Raw genomic sequence first — 25,371 nt, forward strand, 5'->3', positions numbered from 1 at the left:
CCCTCTATCCACTCTCCTCACCGTCACCCCTTCCTCACCATCTCCCCCTCTCTCCTTCTCCCTCTCCCTCCTCCCCTTTCGCATTATTAATTCGTTAGACTCTCTTGAGAAGACCAGTGCTCACCTTGTGTTACTCTTTTCATTTTTAAATACTTGCAAACACGTTTTGCATTTCTTGCAAGCTTTTTTCAAACTCTATTTTCCCCATTTTTTAGTCAATCTTTGTTAGTTTTTATTTAATACTGTAAATTCTGTCCAATCTTTTCACCCATCTTCTCACCTACAACTGATTTTCACAGTTGTATGTTTTTCCTTTGAATTTGATATTATCCTTCACTTTCTTACTTAGCCACAAATCATACTTACTTTTCCCACATTTTTTTTCCATCTTTACTGAATGTTATGAAATACTTCTTTAAATGTCTGCCATGCCATTTCTACAGTCCTTGTCTTTAACATTGTTCCATCCTTCACTTTCTTACTTAGCCACAAATCATACTTACTTTTCCCACATTTCTTTTCCATCTTTACTGAATGTTATGAAATACTTCTTTAAATGTCTGCCATGCCATTTCTACAGTCCTTGTCTTTAACATTGTTCCCACTTCAATTTAACCAACTTTGTCTCCATGCCTTTAATACACAGGTCTTAGATTCATGGTCATTTCTACCTCGAGGCTCCTTTGTTATGAATTCATTAATTAATCCTTTCTGAGTGCACATAACCAGAGATCAGGCTGTACTGGATGTGATAATTCCTAAACTGTTGCCTTCGGAAGTTGAGCCAAACAAACTCTTCCAGGTTACATTTGCCAATCCACTTTCAATAGTATGTGTGTATATTAAAACCATCCATGATTTTTCCATTAACTTTCTTACAAGCACCCATTATGTCTTCCCATGTACTGCATGCTGCAGTGTAGTTACTGTTCCTATACCTATGCACCACTCCCAGAAATGACTTCATACCTTTGTTATTTATTATCACTATCCATGTTGATTCTATATCATAATTAGAGTTAAGGCCAATGTCATTTGTGGACTAATGTTATTGTAATTAACAATGACACCAACACCTTTTTTTCGTTTTTGGTTCGACTGAAATTTCAGGTGTTCTTGAATATAGCTTCTTGGCTGTTGTCACCTTGTAGCAATCAATGATAGGCAATAAATGCTAGTCAGTGATGCCCATGGTCCACGAATGAATTTTAAAAAATGCTCAGTCTCTGTAATGGCCAATAAGTATTTTTTTTTTCTATTTGTGCTGCTAATTCATCTTTTTTTGTTATGAATGTTGCACAAATGCAGAACCTTTAATTCTGTCTTTGAACTTTTTTTTGGAAGCTCTGGCCCTATTGGTGTACTACTTAGTGAAGTCTTGGCCTATTTTTCCATTGTCTCTTTCTTGCCACCTTGTTGCTTTATTGCTACCTTACTTTATTTGTACCTTTTTATTGCTACTTTGCTCTATTGCCTTATTCTTTTCCTTGAATTATAACCGTTCTTCTCATGTGATCCCTCCCCACTTACTAATTAGTTTAAAGCTCTCTACTGTGCTAGTCATGCGTCTTGCCAGGCTATTGCTACCAAAACTGGTTCAGGTGGAGTCCATTCCAACAGTGCAACTGCCACTTTTCCCAGTACTGGTATCAATGCTTGTCAAATTTAAAAACCATTCTACCCATTACCGATTTTGAGCCACATATTAAACTCTTAATATACCTTAAAATCTTACTCTTTACACATTATGTTCTTGTTTACTCTTTACCAATTTATGCATGGCTCGGATAATACTGTAGAAATTATTACCTGTGTGGTTTTGTCTTTTAATTTAGATCCTAGCTTATCATTCTCCCTAAGTATAGCCTTAGTCCTCGTCCTAGCAATGTGATTGGTATCTACATGGATCACAGCAACTGGATTCCATCCACCCACTCACAACTGCAAGCTCCGCTCCAGCATCAGTGAGATATTCCAATTTAAATGGGCAATGCAACCTTCTGGATTTTGTTTGCAGAAGTTGTCTAACTAGCTGATTGTAGTATTGCCTTCCAGGACCTGACTATGCTGTCCCCAACTACCACTATATTCCTATTTATTTCCACTGCTTAAGTGGTTTCATGGACTAATTTGTCATGGTTAGTTTTGTCACCCACCCCTCCAACTGCTGTTCTCATCCATACAAACTGGAAGAACCTCACATCAGTTGTCAATTTGTAAGGTCTATAAGTCCTCCACATCTCCATTTTCAATCCCCATACCTTTCTTGCTTGCAGTCACTTCCCCTGCCCCGATGACCAACCTAATTAGTAGATCTATCCTAAAGAGTGAGACTGCTTTCTGGAACAAAGTGACATGTAACTTTCTGCCTCCCTGACACATGGTAGTCTCTGTAGCTCAACCTCCAGTTTATTGACTGAGTCAATGCTCTTCCAGATTTAGGCATTTATTGAAGTGCTTGGCATCCTGCCATACTTATCGTGTTTAATTAACGAATTTATTTCATTTTTTAAGTTAGTGCCTCTGCTCACTTACTGTACCAACCTAAACCTTAGGAGTACAGGTAGAGTGGAGGCAGAAAATTGACCATGATTGTAATGAAGGAACACGTAGGTTTGAGAGGTCATATTGTCCACTCCTGCTGTTTCATATGCTCTTATCAACTGTACTTTGTGGCAGAGAGTTCCAAATTTTGCAAGTTATTGTACGTGGAAATGTTTTGAAACTGCAGAATTTTTAGACTTTAGTTCCAAATACCAGGCAGCCCAAATGGTGGAAATGGTGTCAGTCTATTGACCTCCATCTGTTCCACTTAGTAGCTTGAAATTTTCAGTTACATCACCATTTTAATCTTCTAAGTTCCAATTATGTAGATTTGATTTCATATAATTTCTCTTAATGATTTAATGCTTAACCTCAACATAATTGTATCAGTGCGTATTTTGGGCCTTGATTTAACATTACCCTGACAGTATTGCATTCCCTTAGTCCTGGGGTTCCAGTGTAACGTTATGGGATTGAGTTTACACATTGAGATTTGAATACAACCTTCTGTCTCACAGGTAAGAGTGAATAAAGTGTTCATGTATGGTAAATTTGCAGGCTTTTTGACTCGGGTTATTGTACAGAACCCTGCATGGAAAACCCTGTTTATTTATTACCCTTCTCTGCTTTGGCTTTGTGGCCCAAGAATGTCAAGGCAAACTGTAGTCTTATTTGCTATCACTTCTTGATTTCTCTGCTTGAAGGCAAGTTCTTTGATTATTTGTCGAACCATGTCAAACCAAGGACTAAGGCTATCGTATTCTACAGTTAGGATAAGGAGGCTATACTCACTTTATTTCAGTCAGAATTCTGTGCAGTTGGTGTTAGTTTGATCCACATGTTAATCTTCAGTAACTAAGCTAACCACCCCCTTCTATTTGATACCCTCACCTAAATTTGCTAATTACCCAACAGTTAGAATGAATAAATGTGCATTCTGTATATGACTGAGGGTGCTAAATCAAATGTCATTATTAATTTGCTTAGTTCCTTTGAGTATTCCAAGGCCCGTACTGCCTTTATGCTGTAATAAATGCTTTGTGGTGCTCAACCTCGGCAAGCATTAAACTGCTTTTAAAGAGTATTCCCTTTACCTTGTTAAGGAGGGTAAGTGTTACTGGCTATGGGGAAGTCTATCTAGTACCTCCAGCCACATGTCCGTTCCTTATTTAAAAATCTAGGCAGTGAACGTCTGCAAACCTTTGGTAAGTCATCATAGTCTACATAGTACTGTCCTGATTCAATATCTGCAAAATTCATTAAGAGTCATGGGGTGGTGACATTTCTTTTTGAGAAATCCTGTCTAACTCTGGACTTAAGCCCTCACCATTGCTTTGAGCAAAACTGGTCAGCTAGTGTAGCACAGAGAAGGATAAAACATCTCAAGTGGTACAGTGTAACGATGCTTTTGCTCATTAAGTTGTTGGAGTTCAAGGTATCGGACAGTTTTCCTTGTTGATTTCAGTTGTTGGAACTTATGAAACTGTCATGTGCGAAAGGAAAAGCATTGCCAAGAGGATTTGATATTGTTTTACTATTGATTACAATAGTAAGGCTGTGCTCAAACGGCACAATTTTATATAATGAGATCATTTGTCAATTTGAAAATTCCAGTTTGTGATCTGGCATGAGGGTGAATGCTTTCTTTACTTTTAAAAAAAAACTGATTTCTGATTTTTAAATATTTATTAATGATCATCAGTTATGGTTTTAAACACTTCTATTCCTATGTTATCTAGGAAACATCTGGAGCATTCTCAGAATTAGCCAAGGAGTGTAGAGTTTCATTATAATAATTTGCTATTCAAAAGTAATTTATATGGTGAAGCATCAGGCCCATTGCAGTGTGATATGAAAATGAAATGCATTCATTGCCTTTACTTGGTTCCTTTATAAATTCATTTATCCTAATGATCTATACTGTTCACTAAAACAAAACAGTCCATTTTAATTTTTGTCTTTGTAGGGGAGATTTAAAAATTGGCAAGCTGACAACATGAAGTGGAAAATGTATTGTTTAGTTATAAAGGAATTTTAATGTGCATTATTTCTGTTAACTCCTTTCGAGCCTGACTGGAGATACATTGGAAAACCTAATTTTATTATAAAGTGCTTAAAACATTTAATTCCTTTTTACTTCTGTTAAGTACCCTTTCACTCTAAGTATTACTCACCTGTTACAAGAGCATACAGTGAAAATTGTTCTTCCTCTCAGTTATTTTTGTTAAAAATACCTATGACATGTAAAATTTCAGCACAGTTAAAAAAGAAAACAAGCACATATACACAGAAAATTTGCCGAAATAAATACTAGTTAATTGTATTACTATGTAGAAGATTGTCAGAAAAATGCAGATGCGAGTGCTTCAATTTGGTACTTTAACCAAATCCTTTACCATAAAAATTTTAATTGGCTACTTCCTGGCTCATCTTATTTAAAAATGGACTTCGCTTAATAATGCGACAGGATTTGCCACAGAATTCTTGTGCTGAATTTTCAACAGGATTTATTGAGAGTTTGAATCCCAATGCTGATTTTAACTGGAGTTTCACTAAAGGTAAAGGTGAAGTTTTCTATTGGCAAGGAAAATTGGAAATCTACAACACTTCACGAATTGAATATTAGTGTACCCACATTGATACTGCCGTGGAGTCCAAAGTACAGTCGCTGCTGTCTTTCAGCTTAGATGAAGTAATAATTGTAATAATTGAAGTGAGGATAAGTTGGTGCATCTGACATTACATTTCTACAATTTCATGTACAGTTTGGGAGCTAATTGCGCAATGAATAATTAATTGGACTATGATGTGTTTCCACACATTGTCTGACAGGACAGTTTTTGGCTGCAATTTGCAAAGTCAAAACCAAATATTAAACATTGGTAAAGGAGTTGTTCACATTAGTGTCTTGTTCACGTTAGGACAAAGATACAGGAGACAGACTCGACAAAAGGGACAGTAATTTATGCAGCATAAGAAGAGAATGCTAATTGGTTTGGCCATTGTAGGCATAGAAAGGCACAAAAACATTTAACTGTCTCAGTTCTCAGATCAAACACGTAGACTTATTATTGGTTAGAGTTTTTGCCTTGGAAATGCAGCAAAGATTGGCCATCTCCATGACTACTTGTTTTACAATGAAAAATGTATTCAATCAATTCCTTTTGTCTACATAAAACAGAGTCTGGTCTGTTAATATATGTAGCTTCTCACATACACAAATGAATCTCGTGAGTCTTACTGGTAAATTGGTTTCACAGTCCAGATTATTTAATTAATAGATGTGATTCTGATATTGGAAACTAATGGTGGATTTACTGTTCTGAGGCTTGCAAACTAAGCTGGTTAAGCATGATTGGCATGTTAATAACAGTGAGCGATCAATGGAATGTGTTGCTTGATTAGATTTGCCAATCATTAGGACGTATGGCCTATATACCTGGCAAAACCAAGCTTGTATATCACATTATTAGTAGAAAGTGAGGACTGCAGATGCTGGAGATCAGAGCTTAAAAATGTGTTGCTGGAAAAGCGCAGCAAGTCAGGCATCAACAAAGGAGAAGGAGAATCGACGTTTCGGGCATAAGCCCTTCTTCAGGATATCTGAAGCCCTTCTTCAGATATCACATTATTAGTGTCTTGTGGGCAAAATATCTCATACACGATAGAATTAAATCACTCTTGATTGATGTAAAGTAGCGGTGTGAAACTACAAGCTTCACCTGGTTTCACCAATTTGTTCAAATTTTTTTACACCTTCCTGTTTCAGAATAATCTAAGGTATACTGACCATCATTTAGGCCAAAATTGATAGATATATGCCCTTTTATGAGCTTTCGCAATATATAGTGATAGTTTGAACAGGATAGCTAGATAGCTCTGATGCACCTTTTCTCTGCATCAGGCTTCCACAATAAGCAAACATGAGTTATGTTGGCATCATGGTAGTGTTCCTTGAGCAAGGAGGCCTTGGTTCACATCCCACCTTCTCCAAACGTGTGTAGTAACATCTCAGAAGAGGTTGGTTAGATTAATGAGCTTTCCAATGTGATTGATCTTGTAGAATAGGAATCCAAATGCATAAATCGTTCAGTAAATCATAAGCTTTTGGCAGATGGTAGTAGAGAAACCACTGGCAGACTTTTCACTAAATTGAGGAAAGATTGTTCTATTTCTATGGTAAATATGAGTGCTGGATGGATTTTAATAAACTGTTTTAAAAAAAAGCTGTTGATTTACATCCTGAATTTTGTAATAGAAATACGCAAAGTATAGACTGTTAGTAGTCAATCCATCAAAGGTATGCTTTTCATGACAGCCAACAAAGATGCTGGCAGAGTGCAGACATAAGGAGATTCATGGCAACACCATCTATTTCAGCGCCCATGCTTTAATTGAAATTGAACACAGTTCTTTGGGTTGCTAAGTTCATGAGTTTGATTAGCTAATTCAAAAAGTGTTAGCACATCTACATTGCCATAGTCTAATGACATAGTACAATAGTTAATGGCTTCCATGAATGGCATCTAGTCAAGCTACGCATGTTGAAAGAGCACATGGACATGTTATTGCTGTTCTTTGTCTTGTATAGTTTCTGAAAAGTGAATATGTGAAACTCATTTAAAAGTGAGTTTAAATGGCTTACTCAACTATTCAGCTGATTTTTGTTGTACAGAACTTGATAGATAAAAAGCAACATTGCTTTTACATGTTTAAACAAAAAAACCTGCAGAAGCCGGAAATTAGATAGAAAAGCATTAAATTGCTGAAAAAACTTGGCAGGCCTAACAGCATCTGTGGAGAAGTTCTGAAGAAAGGTCACTGGACTCGAAACGTTGATTGTGCTTTGCTCCCCCACAGTTGCTGCCAGACCTGCTGAGTTTTTCCAGCAATTCCTTTTGTGTTTTGTGTGCCTTGGGTAGCCCATACATGAAGGGATTTTTTAAAAATAGTATATCTTTAAACAGGTTACCACATTTTATCGGTTCAACAAGTGGTTCTGCAACTTACTGAGTTGGCTGTGAAAAATGTGCAGTAGCAGGTCCTACAGATATAAACTTGGAATCTTTTGAGTACAGCATATTTGTTGAGTCCAACTCCCTAGTTCCTTTGGGTTAACATATGAAGATTTGAGTTTTCCTTGAAATTATGCACTCAACAGCCATTTGTATTACAGGTGAAAATCTGTCCAGTTGATGAGCATTCCACAATAACCATGTGCTACATCTTCTGAACTTGCTTTCACGGCCTTGTCGAATGTTGATTTGTGATGAAGTATCTGCTAGTAAAGAAGTTCAAACTCAGTGAATTTTTCTGTGTAGGATGGAGTCACATCATTGCAATTGCATAAGCTAGAGGCTATATATATTAAAACAAGATTCGTTTTATGAAGGTAAAAAGAGTTTGAACATTGCATCGGTTTCCATGGACAACAAAGAGCATCATAGGTCTGTTAATTTCTGCATTCCTTTGGCAATACCCCAACTGTTCTGAATCAGTCTGCCTTGTTTGAGATCTAAGATTGATATTTGTGCATTTCCAATGGCGGCCCAACCAATCAGCACCATTTTTGCAAATAAGTTTTCCCTCTTGTCAAGTCCATGTGTTGTGTTCTCATCCTGATGAATGCAAGATGAAAAGCTTCAACATTTTGTCTTCTTTTTACAGTATTTACATTCTGAACCACCAAGAAATTTACCAAATATTACCAGTTACACATTTTGTTTCTCTTTGATCAAAATAATATCAAAGGTTATTGATGACTTTGTAAGTTTCTAATCAATTGGCAATGTGCAAAATTAATGTAAAAAGAGTTTGAACATTGCATCGGTTTCCATGGACAACAAAGAGCATCATAGGTCTGTTAATTTCTGCATTCCTTTGGCAATACCCCAACTGTTCAGAATCAATCTGCCTTGTTTGAGATCTAAGATTGATATTTGTGCATTTCCAATGGTGGCCCAACCAATCAGCACCATTTTTGCAAATAAGTTTTCCCTCTTGTCAAGTCCATGTGTTGTGTTCTCATCCTGATGAATGCAAGATGAAAAACTTCAACATTTTGTCTTCTTTTTACAGTATTTACATCCTGAACCACCAAGAAATTTACCAAATATTAGCAGTTACACATTTCGTTTCTCTTTGATCAAAATAATATCAAAGGTTATTGATGACTTTGTACGTTTCTAATCAATTGGCAATGTGCAAAATTAAAAGTGTTGGAGATTGAAGTTATAGTTTGCCAGACAAAAGCAAAGATTATCCTGTTATCACTAAAGGCTTTTAATAGTAAGCACTCCACATCAACTTCAAAATGTACAAAGCTTTTATTAGTGATCTTGTGTTTGCATACTATCACCCTTAATCCACAACTGTAGCTTGTGGAGGGAGGTTTTGCAACTTGCTGTAAAGAGAAATATATCTTATTAGGTAGCATCTCCATATACTCAGGTTTTATTTTATGCTAGATTTTCCACATTAAACATTTATAGATTGTTTTGTACACAGAAGACAGCACTATGCATTTTGTAGTTAACTTATTTGTGTGTGGATAAAGGTGTTTTGCCATGGACTTAATGAAAAAAGTCTCTAAATGTACATTCCTGAGGAAAAATTTGTTTTTAAACTTTTTGAGCTGTAGTTAATTGCTTAATTTGAAAAAGATGTCTGTCAGAAAAGCGACAATTTAAAGGTTTGTTTGGAAGTACAATTAAATAATCAACTTATTTTCTATAACTTTTAAACAATTATTACCTTGGCATATTTTGAGTCATGAAATTCATTATTTTAAAATTCCTTTATGGGCTATAAACTCTGAGGGTGAAGACAAGGAAGGAAGACTTGAAGCATGTTTTTAATTCTTTGCTGAACTTTACCTTTTCTTCAACTTTAGGAACCATGTGAAAAAGGTGGTTCTCGATTTCTCGTTAGTGGGACAAGTAGTAATATTTCAGAAATCAGTAATACTTCCTGGCATTTTTAACAATTTCTTTGGTATTAGATACCATCAGAATATTCGATCAACTATGCTTTTAAAATAATTTCCTGAGAAAAAGGCATATCTTAATTCAATGCATAGTAAGTTGTTTCAGTAAAAGAAAACTAACCTCTATGCCATATATTCTACAATTGAAAGCTTGTTTTGTAATCAAAGCATCTGTTATTTTGAGGCTAAAACCACCTTTTCCACTTGACAAAGAAGTGTTTCACTTTCATATAGTTCTCATTAGAGTCATAGTGACACAGCATGGAGATAGACCCTTCAGTTTAACTCGTCCATGCCAGCCAGATATCCTAAATAAACCTCGTCCCATTTGCTAGCATTTGGCCCATATTCCTCTAAACCCTTCCTATTCATATTCCCATCCAAATGTCTTTTAAATTTTGTAATTGTACCAGCCTCTACCACTACTTCTGTCAGCTTATTCCATTAACACACCATTCTCTCTTTGAAAAAGTTGCCCTTTAGGTCCCTTTTATATCTTTGCCCTCTCATCTTAAACCTATGGCGTCCAGTTTTGGACACCCTCCAATTCCCACTCCCGCCCCCCAACCCAGGGAAAAGGCCTTTAGTTTTGACCATATACATGCCCCTCGTAATTTTATAAACCTTTATCAGGTCACCCCTTAGCCTCCGACACTCCAGGGAAAATAGCTCCAGTCTATTTAGCCTCTACCTTTAGCTCAAATTCTCCAACCCTGGCAACATCCTTGTAAATCTTTTCTGAATCCTTTCAAGTTTCACCACATCCTTCTGGGAGGCCAGAATTGCTTGCAGTATTCCAAAAGTGTCCTAACCAATGTCCTCTATAGCCACAACATGACCTCCCAACTCCTATACTCAATGCACTGACCAATAAAGGCAAGCATACAAATCTTCACTTATCCTGTCTATCTGTAGTTTTCAGCATTCAAAATGTTCAATGAGAATATTAATTTTTAACTACTTGAACCTTATTTCACAAGTTTTTGGATCTTGTTTTGTAATACCAGGAAGCTATGATTTTTATTTCAGTTGTAAAACTGTATATTTCACATAAACTGTGATTGTCACATGTCTGAAATGAAAGTTAGCTATAAATGTTTCTACATTATCACTGAGCATGCCAACCTTCTTAAAGGGGCTTCTCTGAAGAAGTCCACAACAACAACTAATCAAACTAAACAACAAATCAACTAACCATTCCTGATGAAGGGCTTTTGCCCGAAACGTCAATTTGTCTGGTCTCGGATGCTGCCTGACCTGCCGTGCTTTTCCAGCACCACTCTAATCTAGACAACAACTAATCAGAGCCCACAACCATGGCAAGGATATCACTATTTATGTCTGCCACTCGCATCCTTGAAGAATTTTTCAACCTTTTGGTAGAAACTAGCAACCCTGAATTCTGTAATGGCCCTACCTCTTCCCATAGCCTTTGTGTCTGTTCCCTTGACAGTTGTGCAACTTGTGTGAATTTAGTCCCCTCATCATGCTGTACAAAAGTGCTATTAATAGGGCTTGAGACTTTAGGGTGAATTTGTTTTCATTTTCTCTAATTAAAAAAAGGCATCTTGCATGAAATGAAAGCCTCCATCAACTTACTTTTGTTTTAGATGTTCAATTCCAAACTGAGTATTTGGAGAATGTCCAACTGTTTTGCCTATTCAGTCTAAAAGAGCAATTATGCAAATTTATTTTTAATGTACAGTTTTGCATTTGCTAAGGGCAATAATAGCATGTCAGTTTAAATGTACATAATATGTTGATTGGTGTTCAAAAATAACAAACGTTGTATTGCCTTCATTATGTTTCTTAAAGTCAGGAGTACAATTAATACTTTTTAACAAATTGTTGAACTCTTGATGCTTCATAGTTGTACGTCAGGCACTAAAATCCACATTGGTGTAATAGTTGTCACCTAACTTTTTCAATTCATGTCCTATGTTTGCTTTGTTTAGTTTATCAGAAGTTTCTATTTGTTCTGTTTCGCTGTCCATACATCGTGCATGTGCAGTACTGAATAGCAAAAAGCAAAAGTGAATGAATATCTTCCTTTATTGACTTTTACCTGCGCACACTCCCAGCACCAAAATATTAAAATGGCTGAACATCAGGAAAATAAATACAGCAGTGTTCAGTAATTTTCCACATTTCTCTCTTGCTTGTATACACTCCCTTGGGTACACACTGATTAAGAATTAACGCTATTCATTAATATCTGGTTGTATAGTTTATAGAAATAGTTATCCCTTGCCCTTGGTCTGAATGCATCTTGCATTTTACTGTACATTAAATACATGTGTCTATAATTAAATGGGTTTCTGTCCATAACTTTGCATCTCGTGCATCGTTTTCCAAAGCTCTTTAGATATGTTGATGCAAAATGATAATTCAAAATATAGACAGTAATCCAATTACTGATGCTTCAGAAGGGAGGATTGTAATCTACAAGCATTATTGCATCTTAAGTTTTCCTACACCAAGACATTACCTGAGATTTTGTAGATTTCATGGTGAGATCCTAGCCCATTTTAAGATTGCAGTTTCATTTTGACCACTAGAGAATATTCTGTTTCACAGTTTAACTGTGGTGATTTAGTAAGACATCAGCACTGAGTTTGTTGGTAGTGGGCATGGCAAAGTGTGCCTTTGTTCTTAAAGATCTTTTTTGTTGCCTTTAAGCTTAAAAAATCTTTGCCTTGCAAATTATTGGAAGCGTAAGGTCAAAGGGACCTCCGGCCAACAATGACGCAATGTAACTCCTCAACCAATGCAATTTAAGAATTGAAAGTTGGAATGACAGAAGGAAATGGAGTGAATTTGTGTCAAATTCTTTACAAAAAGAAAAATATGCAGTACAAAAATAAAATTGAATTGAGGGAGAAAATTGCAGGAAAAAATTAGGGAAAAAAATGCTTTGTTTTACAAGCCTAGGGACAATGTGCATCCTGTGAGAATAAGGCTCCACAGTTTTAGTTGTTCCCTTGCCAGACCTGGGACATTGAGTTACATTTCAGGATTTCTCTTCTTTATTAAAAAGACCCTAAATTATCCAGCAATTTATGACGATTTGTAAACCACTGAGTATCTCCTTCTCAAACGTATTGTCTGTATGTATAGTAATAAAGGTGTGCACTTTAACCTTGTTGTTAATTTCTCAGAAGATTTAGGGCAAATGTGCATCATCATATTTAACTATAAGTACTATAATGAAATCCATAAGTAAGATGTAACTTGGTAGTTGTTTCCTGACCACTTTATCCATTGACCCAAACTGTTTAAAGGTTGATACTATATTTAACCTCAAGGTGATGTGCCATGAAGAAGACTGCCTACTTTCTTCATTTTAATATAGTCTACCCTGTTTGGTACCGGCCAATCTGCTGTTGAAGCTCTCATTAAGCTTTCCTTATTTTTACAACATTCCAATGTACTTGCAGCCAGCCTTTCATCTTACACCCATTACAAACTTAAAATCTGCCTGTCTTATATCTCTGAAATCCAGTTCACTCATCAATCTTCTGCCTGCCACCCCACATCACAAGCCTCAATTGTAAAATTCTCATCTTCGCTATCAATTTTCTCCTGCCCAACTCCATTACCTCCCTCCTTTAACCTTCACCACTGACCAATTAAAATTGGGGGTGCACAGCTATTGGTACTCATTCCTTAGCTCCAGAATTTCACCCCCAAATGTGTTTATTGCTCTTTCCTTTCTTCTCCCTACTTATCTAATTAACCTGTTCAGAGATGTTATTACACATCTCTAGAGTTGGTGGGACTTCCCTTTCTTTTAAGAAGGTTCCTTAAAGATTTTTCTTTGAACAAACGTTTGGTCTAACACCTCCCTATGTGACTTAATATTTTGTATGATATTGTTCCTCTCAAATACCTTGGAATGTTTAACAATGTTAAATAGTTACTTTAAATGTTATGTTCAATATATAGTGTATACTTTGCATGAAAGTCAACCCATGATTATTGGCCTAAAAAAGATGTAATTTTTTCAAAGATTGCATCTTATAGTCACCCCTTGCTTTTCAGGGATCATAGCACAAAAATTTCAGACCAAAGGGTATACTAGTTTGGAAGAGATAACACATTGTTTCAGATACTCTTGCTACAGTTGAATAAAAGTGAGCGAAATCAACTGAAAATTTTCATTGTGGATAAAGATAGCAAAAAGTAAATCCTAAAAGTTACCAAAGTATAATTATAGTTATTGGTTAACAGCTGAGATTATGAATGAGTTATTTTATAAAATGGAGGAAATATTGTTTGAAACTGCATGCTGCCACGAGTAGAAGTTAAACTCTCAGTATCACTCAACTGTAACCAAGGAAAGATATTTCATAAAACACAGTAGAAATGCAATTACAGGATAGATTACTTTTGAAGCAGGCAATGATTAAAAATATGGAACTGAGAATCAACTCTGAAAAGTTTATTTAACAAACTTTAGTTACTTTTTTAATGATTTGGAATAATTTTGTGCAAATCATTGGCCAAGCAGACTTTTCCAATTCATGATTACAGGATAATATCAAAAATAACTATGGTTTTCTTTTAAATGAGAACAATGTTTGCTTTCAAAGTTGAAGGCTACAACACTAACATCTGGTCCAGAGTTATCTGGTTCTGAAGTTCGAGTGCAGTATTACACTTTGGCCACAAACACATTATTTTTATATCTTATCAAATTATCAATTTGATGATCAATTATGTGCTCTGCTTGGATTTATACAATTCACAGGTTCTGTGAAATATATTACACCTTGAATCCTTCAAATAGCAAAAATGGAGTGAACGTGTACTTAAAAACGGAAGATGAAAATCTGTATTACCTCCCTATATACTGTCAAAAAGGGAAATGGAATTATGGGGCAGGAAAACAGTGATAGGATTGGGTCATGGACTGTATGCCAAGCTGAAGCTGTTCCTGTCTTCACTAATACTTTTTACTGTCCTCTTTTGTTTCTTCACTATTCCCACCTAACAAATGGTATTTCTATTTTACAGCATTTTGATCACGGAGATATTGTGGTGATGGTAAACTTAGCCGTGGTAATTTTTTTTTTCAGACTGAATTACTATCCCTCTTTGTCATCAGTGCACCAAAATGAAAGGCTTCTTTTCCTTCTCTGTTTAGCATTCATTCTGCTGCTTGATATTCATTACCTTTTTTTCTTAGTAAAATTATTTAAAATGCATCTGTCTTCAGTGTTAATTGTTGTCCATTAGGGAATAAATGCTGAGAAGAGACTGTTGTTTTGTGTTTCTTAATAATTCTAATCCAATCAGTATCAACTTGTATTGTCCAAGAGTTGATTTTACCCATTTACTGGGTACTTACACTTGCTAATGCAAATAACGATATAAATACAAAACTTTTCACCCGTGCTACAAATAATTGTTTGAGAAATATTATTTTAATCTATACATCCATTTAGTCTGAGTCCCTTCACAATGCACCAAATACATAATTCTGTATCTGCACGCAGTGTGCAATATGTTATTTTGGTGAATTGGCTTGCACCTAAATACGTAAGGCTGATTAAATTGTGCTTAACAATTGTTTGAAAAGTCCTGCAAACCAAATTATATCAGTTTGCTGTTTAGAAACCATCTTGTATTTTTCTCAAGTTGTTGAGCATCTAAGGTAAGTAGTTTGTTGTGTCGCTGCTCAGCAAACAGCTGCTGATTGTGTACTTCTGACATAGATATGTGGTAGTAAAGTGCTAGGCTGTCCCATTTGCTTTGTTTGGCTGGTTGAGTGGATTAAAGATTTGTATGACTCTAAAACATAGTTTGATTAGTATTGTTGAAAGTTTACTTTACTTTGCAAGAAGTTCTTTTCACAGCTTAGACTCCTTAGTGTGACCTAAAATTGGCAAGTATTTCAGTAGTGACAGGAAAATTATCATTACTTTGTTGATAAATTAATTATATTCAATCTGAAATTTGATAACTGCTACATTCTCAATTGCTGGAATAACACTTGGGCATGTTTGGCCTTGAAAGTCTGCCTCATTACATATTACTATATCTAAAATAGCCTAATCTCTGGTTGGTTGGATAGATTCCCTGCAGTGTGGAAGTGGGCCCTTTGGTCCTGCAGGTCTACACCAATCTTCCAGAGAGTGACCCGCCCGGACCCATTCCCCTACCCTGTATATACCCCTGACTAATGCACCTTTCACTGCACTGTGGGCGGTTTGGCATGACTGGTTAACCTGACCTGCAAGCCTTTGGACTGTGGGAGGAAACCCCAGGAGGACACCCGCGTGGATGCGGGGTGGGGGGGTCAGGCCCAGTTTGTTGGTGCTGTGGGGCAGCAGTGCTAGCCACTGAGCCAGCATGCTGCCCAAATTGTTCTAGGAAACTGAACACATTCTGTGAACTCTTTCTTGTAGTTATTTCTACCAACTTGACATCCCCAAAATACAGCAATATTAAAGTCACCCATGATAAATGTATTGCCTCTTGACTGAGAGCCAGTAGCTCTACCTCTGCCCTAGTCGAATTATTGGCATCATTGTATCAACATTTTATAACAGTCCAGGATTTGCACAATGGTGTCATAAGCCATGATCACAGTGGGTAACCTGGTGTTGGGTGATTTTAAACATTTCCCATTGCAGTCCAATACCAGTATCTCCACATCAGCCTTTATCTTGAGTTACTCGCCTCGTAAGGCACCTGGAACTTAAACACATCCAGGTACAAGAGAATGCGTAGGAGTCACGGCTGCTGTCCTCTTGGAAGTTGTAATGGTGATCATAGATCATCTGAATATTAATCCAAAAAAACTCTTCCTGTTAATGAATTCTGTAATGTTGTGACGTGACCCCCTTAGTGCTGCCACACACATCCTGCAGCAGTGTGCCTTCTAACATTTTTTTAATCTTCTGTGTTGATCTCTGATGTTCTGGAACCAGAAGTCAATGGTGTAATCCACATCAGCACACTGGTCGCTGAGCAGAGAACACAGTGGCTACGCATTAGATGGGTAAATCTAATGGGGTAAATGTCGTGTAATATGGCAGGGAATGGGTCTGGGTGGGTTGCTCTTCGGAGGGTCGATGTGGGCTTGTTGGGCTGAAGGGCCTGTTTCCATACTGTAGGGATTCTAATTCTAATGCAGAGAGAATATGTGTTCAATATTTTCTAAACCCAACTTCTCAAATGTGTATAAAGTGCAGCCTCTAGTGGTGGAAATGGTAGTAGCTAACCACAAATTTAAGCATAGATGTTTTGAATCAACCTGTTCACACAAGTTATCACACTCCTCAGCAGTTTGGACATGAACCATGGCATTCTGCCTCAGAGTTAGGGACCTTATCACTATGACATAGGTCCCCTAGGATTTCTGTACATTCTATATAATGTACATACTGTACAGGTTTGGATCAAAGTGTATTTTTGAACTAATTAACCTAGTAAAATATGAGTGTATTTACTTTTAAATGATAGGCAGACAAAATTCTGCTTCATTTCCCAAACTCCTTGAGAAAATTAGGACTTCAAATATGGTTTGCTAAATGTCAGGCAAAAAGACTATCAAATATATTGAATCCAACTTCGAAGATCCACATCAACAAAATTTGAATTTAATCCCTGTGCAGTCTCATGAAAAGAGCAAAACTGGAATCATTCACTGCTAAAAAAAATTATTCTGTTAATACATTTATCTTTGTGGGCTAGCAATCTTATCCATGTGAACTTAAAATTATACCGACTTTCTGTTAAGTTAGCACCTATCTTGGTGATTCAATCGTAACACCCTACCACATCCACCAAAACAGATCTGTTGTAAATTAACAGCTATTCCAGCTTCTCCAGGTTGTATCAAATCTTTGCAAGAATACAGCTTGTGTTTACAGATCTTGCTGCTTCCCATCTTCCTTTTCTCCTCTCTTCTACTGACCCCTCAAAAACAGTGTACACTTAAAAATAATATCAACTAGGGATGTGTTTTGCTGCTTCGAGAAAAGATAAACATAAATCCTTGGCTGAAACATCAACTAAATCTACATTTAAAAAAAAATCAGATGTTTTCCTTTGTTCTTGTTTAACAAGTTAAATCAGGCTGTACCATTTCTACATTTATGAAATATTAACTATCTGATGCATTTGCAACCTCTGTTTTTAGCATGGCACATTATGACATGATAAAGTAGATTCTTCTCCGCAGACATTATACCTGCACATTGTCTAATCTTTGCTAACATTAGGAAGTACTTGCAATGAGTGCTGATTAAACTCTAAGCTGTGAGAATGGCTTCTGTTTGGTTCACTGTAGTGTCTGGCCTTTGCACCTCAAGGCAAGATCTTTACCCACCAGACCCTCTGAGCAAGTACTTATATTTAAATGCCACTGTAATTGCTGCAATTGTCTTGTTTTCCTATTTTAGGGAGGACCGATCCCATTCCTATTATTGTCAAGTATGATGTCATGGGCATGGGCCGTATGGAAATGGAGGTAAGATTGTAAAACTTGAAATAACAGCAAACAATGGCTATTCAACCATTTTAATCCTGTAATGTGTGTTGATATAAATGTCAGAATTCCCATTTTAGTATTTGTATGGAACATATAAACACTTAAATAACATTAGAAACAGGAGTAGGTAATTCAGTTCCTGAAGCCTTCATTAAAAATTTTCTGTTTTTATATCAAACAAAGCAATAAATGCTGGAATCTCCACCTCTGCAAGGAACAGACAAGTTAAAATTCAAGTAGAGGTTTTCTGTCAGAACCCTCCTAAAGAAAGGTTCACATGTGAAATATTGGCATCTGTTTTCTTTCTACAAATGTACAATGACCTGTTAAATGTTTTTATAATCCTTTCCAAAATTTTTTTTTTTGAAAGAACATCTTGATATGAACTTAAGGTCATTAAGGATTAATTAGATTTATAGCTGCCTTTATTAAATTTTGGCACCTTGAGGCAATGGAAATTAATGCTCAAAAGGAAAAGTGCTTAAAGTGAAGGAAATGATAAACAAGTATTTTAAAATGTGGTTAGGAAATTGCTTGCCACCTGTCGTCTAGACTCTGCAACTGAGGGGAAAGCTAATGTTGAAGGAAACTTGAAATTTGACAAATGATTTGACTTTTGTAAGTTATTATCTAATTTCAAGAATTTTGATTCATGTTTCAAAGCTAGTATTGTCTATTTGCTAATGCCAGCTATTAATAGTTATTGAAAGAGAGTGATAGACATCATCATAAAATCACAGTGGCTTGATACTGTCTGCCTCTTTTATTTTTAAAAACAGTGAAGTCACATTTGCTTTTTACAATCTGCTGGAACTGCTCCAGAGTCCAGTGAATTTTGAAAAATTACCACAAGTGCATTTGATATTTCTCCTGCCATCTCTTTAAGTACCCTGGGATGCATTCCATCAGGACCAGGATAGGACTTCCCTACCCTTAGCACTATTAGTGTGTGCAACACTACCTCATGTGTGATAATGATTGTTTCTGGGTCCTCACCTACCTTCGTCTCTCTGTCAATTGCTGGCATGTTCTTTGTCTCTTCCACTGTGAAGACCAACAAAAAATACTTCTTAACTGCTTCAGCCAGTTCCACATATTCCATTACAAAATCCCCCTTCTCATCCTCTAAAGGACCAATGTTTACTTTAGCAAGTCTTGAGAAGATTTGTAGCTCAGATTGAGGTTCTGGATGGAGGTTTGCTTGCTGAGTAAAATAAAAATGTTTAGCCACTCTTTTTCGTTTTATGTTTTTATAACAACCTTTGATATCTTTCTTTATATTCTGAACTAGTTTATTCTCATAATCTAGCATACTTTTATTTATAACACTTTTTATAGTTTTCTGTTGAATTTTAAAACTTTCCCAATCTTCCAGTTTCCCGCTACCTTAGCCACTTTATCAGCTCTCTCTTTCAATTTGATAGCCTCCCTTATTTCCTTACACACCCAGGGAAGATTACCCCTTTTCCTACATTCTGCCCATTTCACTGGTATGTACTTTTGCTGAGCACTGTTTGTCAACTGTCCCACCATAAAGTCTTTGCTTCCAGTCTACTTTAGCTAACACTTCCCTCATCCTATTGTAGTTTTCTTTGTTTAAGCACAGGACCCTGGTATTGGATTTTATATTTGTACTTTACATCTGTATTCTAAATTCAACCATATTACACATTTATTATTTAAATAAATGGTTGAAAAGACCTATAGTTTATCAAGAGCGTAGGAGACATTTATGTAGAATAACATCCCCCCTTAGTCAATATTAAATTGACTGCTGCAGCTGCTGATACTGATTAATTTTGACAACCTATCAAGAGTTAGAATTTTAATAATGACTCCGTAGTGTGCAACTCCATCTAGTGGTATGACTGCAAACCATCACAGCCCAACAAGTAAAGGTAAACCAGAGACTTGACTTCATTAAAGTCTGATAAGTGAATCCTTGTCGTTGCAGACCAAAAGTCAGCTGTGGCTAGATTTAAATACCTTCATCTCCTCCTCCACTCACCTATTGTACTCTATGCTACTTTCTCCCCACCCCCACCCTCCTCTAGCTTATCTCTCCACGCTTCAGGCTCTCTGCCTTTATTCCTGATGAAGGGCTTTTGCCCGAAACGTCGATTTTGCTGCTCGTCGGATGCTGCCTGAATTGCTGTGCTCTTCCAGCACCACTGATCCAGAATCTGGTTTCCAGCATCTGCAGTCATTGTTTTTACCTCGTTAAATACTAAACTTGTCAAGTGATGACAAAAAGATACCCTGTAAAATTAACTTTTATTAGGAAGTGAAAATATTTTTTCAATTTTTAAAATTTAGTCATGGGATGTGGCATCACTGGCGAGGAGAGGCTTTGTTGCCCATTCCCTAATTGCCCAGAAGGCAGTTAAGATTGAACCAAGTTGCTGTGGGTCTGGAGTCAAACGTGGACCAGACCAAGTAAGGAAAGCAATTTCCTTCTCTGAAGGACATCAGTCAACCACATCGTTTTTTTTGACGATTGGCAGTGCTTTCATAGTCATCATTAGAATCTTAATTTCAGATGTTTATTGAATTCAGATTGCATTATCTGCCATGGTGAGATTAAACCGAGGTGCCAGACATTACCTAGGTTTCTGGATTAATAGTCTAGCAACAATACTATGAGGTACCAATTACCGTATAATTTAGGCACAGTGAAAGCATTGGTACATTTCCTGAATTGATATGATTCTTTTACACTGGCTATTTAATTGATCAGTTATGGAAATTAAAATGTCTTGTAAAATTGATTTTAGATTTCTATGTGGTCTTATTTTATCTAACACGATGCACGTAGTGGATGATAAATACTGATATCATCATGAAAATTTAAGGTGTATTTTTTAAAGAATATTATTTTAAGAAAAGGAAGAAAAGTTAGTCACAGTGTTCCTGTTCTGCAAAACACAATGCCTAGTTCCTTCTGCCTTGAAACCATCTCTTTTCCCTGTATTTCAGAATGCATTTTAAAACTCCCATATTTCAGTTTTGCTTTTAGTCTGCATCCTGCCCATAATTTTTGCCATTCTCTTCCTTCCTCTGTGATGCCTAATGTATCTGCCTTGTAAAGCATCCTTCACAATTCTCTTTGAAATGTGAATTGCATTTTCATGCTGTCTTCACCCGTACTATGTCAGGTATATTAAGATTCACAAGCAACTCAATACAAATTCAGCTCATAAATTCAATCCTCTGAAATTGTTAATTATTCAAATTTCATCCTTGTCAGTTATCTTGAACTTGTATATAGTATGAGCTATTGAAATATTTGAACACGTTCTTGACAGATTGATATGGGAAACCTTAGACAAAAATAACCTTTTCAAGATTAGGCAGTTAGTGTTGAACAAGTAAGTGATTTAAGTCAAGTTTCAGGATTGCCTATCTTCTGTGACTGTTTTTAACATCCTTGATTCTAGGCAAGATCATGAATTGAATGCTTCTGGAAGAAGTATGTAATGTCCAAAGCTGATTTTGTGTATTTCCCAATTTGTATTACACTACCATCCATCTCAGGAATGTGTAGTAGAGAAGTATCAATATTTGCTCTCCAAATTTAGTCGTTGCACATCTGACAGGAAATGCATTCAGAGTGAAATAGAGATGTGTAAAGAATACAAAAGATTAGTTAGATGTTCATATACTCAATGGACTTTGAAACTAGTTGGTTTGTTTCAAACCCTAACTAAATTTACATGTGAAAATGTATCAGCCTTTTTCATGTGAAGGAAAAGCTAATTTAAATTGCAGTAAGGAATGCTTTACAACATTTGGATAAGGTCAGATTATCTCTGAATTCTGTTTCACTCCATTTTTATTGTATGAATGGAGGGTTTCATTTTATTTTTGAGTATTGACTTTATTAGAATGTAAACATATGTTACAATGAAGCAAGGACTACAACCAATGCATTTTTCCCTTGTCATAGCTTGATTATGCAGATGATGCAACAGAACGGCGTCGTGTTATGGAAGTAGAGAAGCAGGACACGGAAGAACTCCGGCAAAAATATAAGGTAATAAGCAGACATTTTCAGATTATCTGCACTGCTGAAGTTCCCGTGTCTCCTTAGTCTATTCTCAATTTCATAAATTTAAAATGAGTTAGTAATGTGTATATGGTAGAAAAAAGGACAAATTGGAAAAGACAATAAATATATTGTCCTTTCAGTTGCTTTCCAATTGTCTTCTATCCTTTCAGGATATGTGTTGTTTTTATCAGTTCTGTTCGGTTTTTGAAATAAAATAGTTTTTGATTTTATTGATATTTGAAATGCCGAAGTTAATTTCTCAGTACTACACTCCTGGAAAATGGCTCTATAATTACCTAATATTCCTGTTTTTTGGATTGTTTGGATCTGCAATGTAAGACGTTTGAAGTTTCCTTTTATTCTAAAAGTGAGTTTAGAAATTATGTTTTGATTTTCTGATTTGAGCCATTGGAGAAAAATAGTTTCTTAAATTAAAGTTAGAAGTCACATGACACTGGGTTATAATCCAACAGGTTTATTTAAAATCACAAGCTCTCAGAGCACTGCTCCTTCCATCAAGTGAAATGGAGAGAAGCGTACAGACACAGAATGTACAGGAGGAGAGCTGTTTCTTAAAATAGGCCTCCAGAGCTTTCAGCCTCTCGGGTTCTTGATATTATTTGGCTAAACATAAAAATAGTGAAATCATCTTGTTTTCAATGTTGGAATGTGGGGTTTGTTGGCAAGAAAAATTCTTACTCCTTAGTTGCTCTTGAGAAATTGTGAGTCAGCAATGTTTCTGACTACCATCAGTCTTTATGTTTAAGGGTCTACCACAGTGCTGTTAAATAAGGAGCTGCAGAGTTTTGGCCCAACGATTTATTTTTAATTCATTCAGAATATGTGAGGTCTAACCAGCACTCATTGCCCTTGAGAAATTGGTAATGATAGCTAATACAGGTTCAAGTTGTGATTTGATGAGGAACTTAGAAGTGATAGTATTCTCATGCACTGCTACCCTGGGTAATAAATGCTGCAGCTTTAGGAGTTAGTTTTGGATCTGAAAATGATGACTATTCATTTGATTTCTCTACCCCTCTGGAGTTTGGAGAAATGAATTGGCTGTGCTATTAGTTTTCAACTGTTATTTATTCTTTCAAGGGAAATGGGTAGCACTGGCTACATCTGCATTTATTGATGGTGGTGAGTACTGTCTTGGAACTGCTGCTATCCATGTGGTATAGATACATCCACAACACTTTAAGGAGTGAATTCTAGAATTTTGACACAGGAAAGGAATGGCAAAATCCAAGTTAGGATGGTGAGTGTCTTGGCAGGGAACTTGCAGGTCAGAAGTGGGGATATTTGCTGATAATTGCACAATGTTCAGCACCATTCACAATTCCTCAGATATTGAAGCAGTCTGTGTTCAAATGCAACAAGATGTGGATGATATCTAGGCCTGGCTATGGCCATAATATTAATACAGTGGCTACAAGTGCAGGTCAGAGGCTAGGAATAGTGTGGTGAGTAACTCCCCACCTGAATCCCGAAAGCCTGTCCACCATTTAAAAGGCACAGGTCAGGAATATGATAGAGTACTTCCCACTTGCCTGGATTAGTGAAGTTCCAACAAGACTCAAGAAATTTGTCACCAATCAAGATAAATTCGCATCACATCCAGAAGCATACATTCCCACCACCACTGACACTCAGTAACAGCAGTGTCTACTAGCTACAAAAAGCACTGCAGAAATTCACCAAAGATCCTCAGATAGCACCTTTCAAACCCACGATCACTTCTGTCCAAAGGACAAAGGCAGCAATTACATGGGAACACCTCCACCTTCACGTTCCCCTCCTTGCTACTCACTCTCCTGATTTGGAAATATATCACTGTCCCTTCACTGCTAAGTCAAAATCATGGAATTTCTTTCCTAATGGCATTGAGTTAATCCACAGCACGTGGACTGCAGCAGTTCAAAAAGGCAGCTCGTCACCACCTTCTGAAGGGTAACTAGGCACAGGCAATAAATGCTGGCCAGTCAGCGATGCCCACATGTTGCAACTGAATTAACAAAAAAAAAAGTGGTGATGTTCCGTGCATCTGTTGCATATGTTGTTACAGTAGATTGTATACTGAAGAATCTCTGGTGGGTGACAGGGAAGGAACGTGTTGCAGATTTGAAAAAGCAAAACTCAGGAGGCTATTTGAATTCAGTGTGGAGTTCATATAGGCCCCATTTTCACTGTAGCTTGGGCCCTATCCAGCAGTGTGGGCGGTTACAAGCTTTCAGAGGGATTGTAAATGTTCTTGTAGATGGATAGCTTTGTGGAACTATCATGTTATTTAAATGTATACATTAAAAACAAAACTACCCATGCATGAGAGAGTTGAAAATAAAGCCTCTTCTAGGAGTTTCAAATGCCATCTATAGCGATTGTAATGAGGTCAGCTAGGTAGACTTCAGAGAATGAGTTCCCTAACTGGACCAGATTAACAGCCCCAATCAGAGAGCCCCGAATGAGAGACACCAACAAGAGTGTCAGATATCTTGTTCATTTTGAGAAAGCTGAACAGTGTCAAGGACTTTCCACTTGTAAACAAAGGGTGACTTGGTGACAGGATATCAGCCTTTGGAATTATTTCACGATCATTACAGCATTATTAACATTTGTCTACTTCGCATAATATGACAATATCACACTTGGAGGCTATAGATTCTCAGTTGGATTGACAGCTCAGATATTTAGAAGGAATCAGTATGTGGGGTTATGAACATAGATTTTTTTGTGAAGCATTTCACATTTGCAGGATTTGTATGTTTGAAATTATTTGTTAAAATGGAGGGTTTAATGAATATTTAGATCATTATTTAATCTAAATGTGGCTCCTGAGGTCTGTCCATTGGGTAGGCTGGATGAGTTGGTATTGAGCATGTACGGGCAAAGAGTGTGGGAATGGCCACGAATAGGCTTAAAGTTGGCATGAAAGCGCTATGGATCAATGGTGAATATGTGATGATGGATTTTGAGGAGTGTGAACTAAAGCATCTATACTTAACAAAAAAAGGATGAAGTCCCAGAGAACTGAGTTAGATCTTTTAAATAGTCTACCTCAGCACTCAACGTCTTTTGTGGCCACCTCTGATCCACATCCCCCCTTACTTCCCTCCAAGGCCCCAAGGGACACTTCCATATCCGCCACAAATTCACCTGCACCTCCACACACATCATCTATTGCATCCGCTGCACCCGATGTGGCCTCCTCTATATTGGGGAGACAGGCCGCCTACTTGCGGAACGTTTCAGAGAACACCTCTGGGACACCCGAACCAACCAACCCAACCACCC

The 25,371-nt window shown here is 36.8% G+C and overlaps 1 protein-coding gene across 6 annotated transcripts in view; it reads left to right on the plus strand.

The window, feature by feature from the left end:
- Nucleotides 1–25,371, plus strand: part of gpatch8 (G patch domain containing 8) — a 204,435-nt gene that overhangs the window by 88,890 nt on the left and 90,174 nt on the right. For 5 of the 6 annotated variants that reach the window (XM_043675226.1, XM_043675229.1, XM_043675230.1 and 2 more), the window contains 2 exons: nt 17,941–18,008; nt 21,976–22,062. In XM_043675226.1, coding sequence (XP_043531161.1) covers nt 17,941–18,008; nt 21,976–22,062 — 155 coding nt within the window. Of the gene's footprint in view, nt 1–14,555; nt 14,591–17,940; nt 18,009–21,975; nt 22,063–25,371 lie in introns of those variants that run through there. The other variant, XM_043675232.1, reaches the window with a different exon arrangement.

Source organism: Chiloscyllium plagiosum, chromosome 33, assembly GCF_004010195.1.
Source record: "Chiloscyllium plagiosum isolate BGI_BamShark_2017 chromosome 33, ASM401019v2, whole genome shotgun sequence".
NCBI lineage: Eukaryota > Metazoa > Chordata > Chondrichthyes > Orectolobiformes > Hemiscylliidae > Chiloscyllium > Chiloscyllium plagiosum.